We start from the raw sequence: 2746 nt of genomic DNA, 5'->3' as shown, positions 1-2746 counted from the left end.
TATATATATATATATATTCTGGTAACAACAGCTGCTAAAATTATTTTGTAAAAACTACGGGTTTGATTTTATTTTACAGTGTACAGACTGTGAAAGAAATTGAAATAACCATAGGCATGACATATTAACATATTTTTAATAAAGAACTTTATTAATAGTCTGCATAAACAATAACAGCACAATAGTGTGAATAATTAATAAAGCCATGATATTAATATTAAGTTAAAAGAGTGATTAGTAGTAATAGGCTATTGTTTATATAAAATTCATTAATAGTTTATATGAGTAGTTTATAATAGTTTATTAAGAGTTAATTATATGAAATTTTAAATCATTCATAATTTTAATATTAACCATAAATTAGAACATTAACTAGATGAATGATTAATACTGTTCAAAACCGATCATTTCCCAAGTTCACATGTCCATCTAGTCCTTGAAAGCAGTAATGAGATAAGGTAAAAACATTTGACTTGCTGTCTGTAAAGGAAGGGCTCAAGCACGGGACATACGTGAACTAGAACGTCCCCTGGACTACTTAAAGTCCATTCCAAGTTCATTTATAGCAGAGGTTAAAAATAAAAGTGCAGTTGGTGTGGTGAGGGGTGCTATAGAAGAACTGTGTTGTAATGGAAAAATAGAAATAGAAAAAAAAAAATGCTTACTAAATAGTACACAATATAAGAAACTAGGTGATGGCTTTTGAATGCATTCTGTTGAACAGGAAATAAAAAATCTCCATGTTCTCAGTCACATCCATATTGGCACTCTTTGCACTAATAAGGGCTTGACAACTTAATCTTTCAGAAATGAATCAAGCAATCCTTTCTGGGTACAACAGTCTGGTAAGTGTGCATTTTGGTCACATTTTTACGATGTACTGTCAAACTCTAATTGTAGAAGTACTAATGCTGCAGTCAAATATCAGTGCAAAAAAAGAATGAAAACTCTTTTTCTATAAGAAGAACCTCTATGGCAAATGTGGAGGTGGTAATATTTCAGCCTCTTTAATTCATGGCATCATATCAACATTAGTCCTCTGCAAAGTGAAATCTCAAAAATCTCCATGTTCTCAGTCACATCCATATTGGCACTCTTCGCACTAATAAGGGCTTGACAACTTAATCTTTCAGAAATGAATCAAGCAATCCTTTCTGGGTACAACAGTCTGGTAAGTGTGCATTTTGGTCACATTTTTACGATGTACTGTCAAACTCTAATTGTAGAAGTACTAATGCTGCAGTCAAATATCAGTGCAAAAAAGAATTAAAACTCTTTTTCTATAAGAAGAACCTCTATGGCAAAAAAGTGTGGAGGTGGTAATATTTCAGCCTCTTTAATTCATGGCATCATATCAACATTAGTCCTCTGTAAAGTGAAATCTCAAGAAAGATTTTAGGAGAAACCTCCGAGACAAAATCACATACTCCGAGACATAAATCACTCCATTACGTCTCCACAGCAGCAAACTTTAAGTACTAGTTTCCTTTGGGGAGGCTGAAGGATTATGTTTCTGTGCGCAATAAAGAGCTGTCGGTTCACAGGAGCTTGAAGACTGCTACAGATCATATCTCTTCAGAGGAGTGTAGCCTACAGCTGATATACACGATTCTCGTCTGGGCAATTATTCATTTTCCATTATGGATCATTTGACAGAGACTAACTTGACAGCAGAGACTCTGGAATACCCAGTGTGCTCAGAATGGAAGGAAAATCCTGAAGGATCAATGTTTCATCTGGCACATATACTGCTGATTTTGGGATTTATGGGAGGCAGCGGCTTTTATGGATTACTCTACATGTTCAGCTTTTTAACGCTGGGGTTTTTCTGCTATTCGATGTGGGCATGGTCCGATCCCTGCACGACTGACTCGTTTTCATGGACTTTCGCGCTTTTCGCCTTCTGTCTGGCACAAGTTGTTCATGTGTCGTACCGATTGCGCCGCGTCACTTTTGACAAGGAGTTCCAGGATCTCTACGATCATATGTTCAAAAAGCTTGGAGTATCCTTAACACATTTTGGAAAAATCGTGGAGTGTTGTGAGGGCGATGTCTATACATTAGATAAAGACCACTGCTTCGCCGTGGAGGGTAAAACCTCCATCGACAAACTGTCAGTTCTTATCTCAGGCAGGTGAGTAACTAGACTTTCATTAGAAATAACCCGCGTAATATGTCTTACTATGCGTGCTTAAAGGCAAACAAGACACTCGCTTTGTTTAAAATAGGATACGAGTGACGGTGAACGGGGAGTTTTTGCACTGCATCTATCCATTTCAGTTCCTGGACTCTCCAGAGTGGGATTCCCTCAGACCTTCAGAAGAAGGGGTTTTTCAGGTGAATAAATTGTGTTTTTGTTTTCGTACTGTAAACTTTATAATGGAACAAATTCTGGTATTTTCCCCAGGTTACGTTACGTGCAGATAACCGGTGCAGGTACGTGGCGTGGAGACGAAAGAAACTCTATCTGCTGTTCGCGCAGCACCGCTACATCGCCAAGATCTTCGCGCTGCTGGTGCGCAATGACATCGCGGAGAAACTCTTCTCTCTCAACGACAAGGCTTTCGACATCCGCGGGTTCCGCTATGATCTCCGGTTACCAAGCTTCTGTCACGGACCAGAGCCAGAAATAAAAAACACAAGTGAATCCCGGCCAGTGCTGGGACTGAGTAAAACCAAACCGGCAGAAAGAGACTCGTGAGAAACGCACGCTCCAATTTTCTGTAGTCTTAACTGATGGTAATTC

The 2746-nt window shown here is 38.4% G+C and overlaps 1 protein-coding gene across 1 annotated transcript; it reads left to right on the top strand.

The window, feature by feature from the left end:
- The first annotated feature begins 1579 nt into the window (after positions 1-1579).
- LOC107714423 (popeye domain-containing protein 3-like) lies at positions 1580-2746 on the top strand. Its single transcript, XM_016520253.1, has 3 exons — positions 1580-2134; positions 2229-2337; positions 2408-2746. The coding sequence occupies exons 1-3, from the start codon at positions 1641-1643 to the stop codon at positions 2699-2701; spliced, it is 897 nt and encodes a 298-aa protein (XP_016375739.1). The 5' UTR covers positions 1580-1640; the 3' UTR covers positions 2702-2746.

Source organism: Sinocyclocheilus rhinocerous, unplaced genomic scaffold (genome assembly GCF_001515625.1).
Source record: "Sinocyclocheilus rhinocerous isolate Xijiao unplaced genomic scaffold, SAMN03320098_v1.1 scaffold839, whole genome shotgun sequence".
NCBI classification, from domain to species: domain Eukaryota; kingdom Metazoa; phylum Chordata; class Actinopteri; order Cypriniformes; family Cyprinidae; genus Sinocyclocheilus; species Sinocyclocheilus rhinocerous.
The sequence above is the reverse complement of the archived record's forward strand: the minus strand, read 5'-3'. Positions and strand labels throughout refer to the sequence as shown.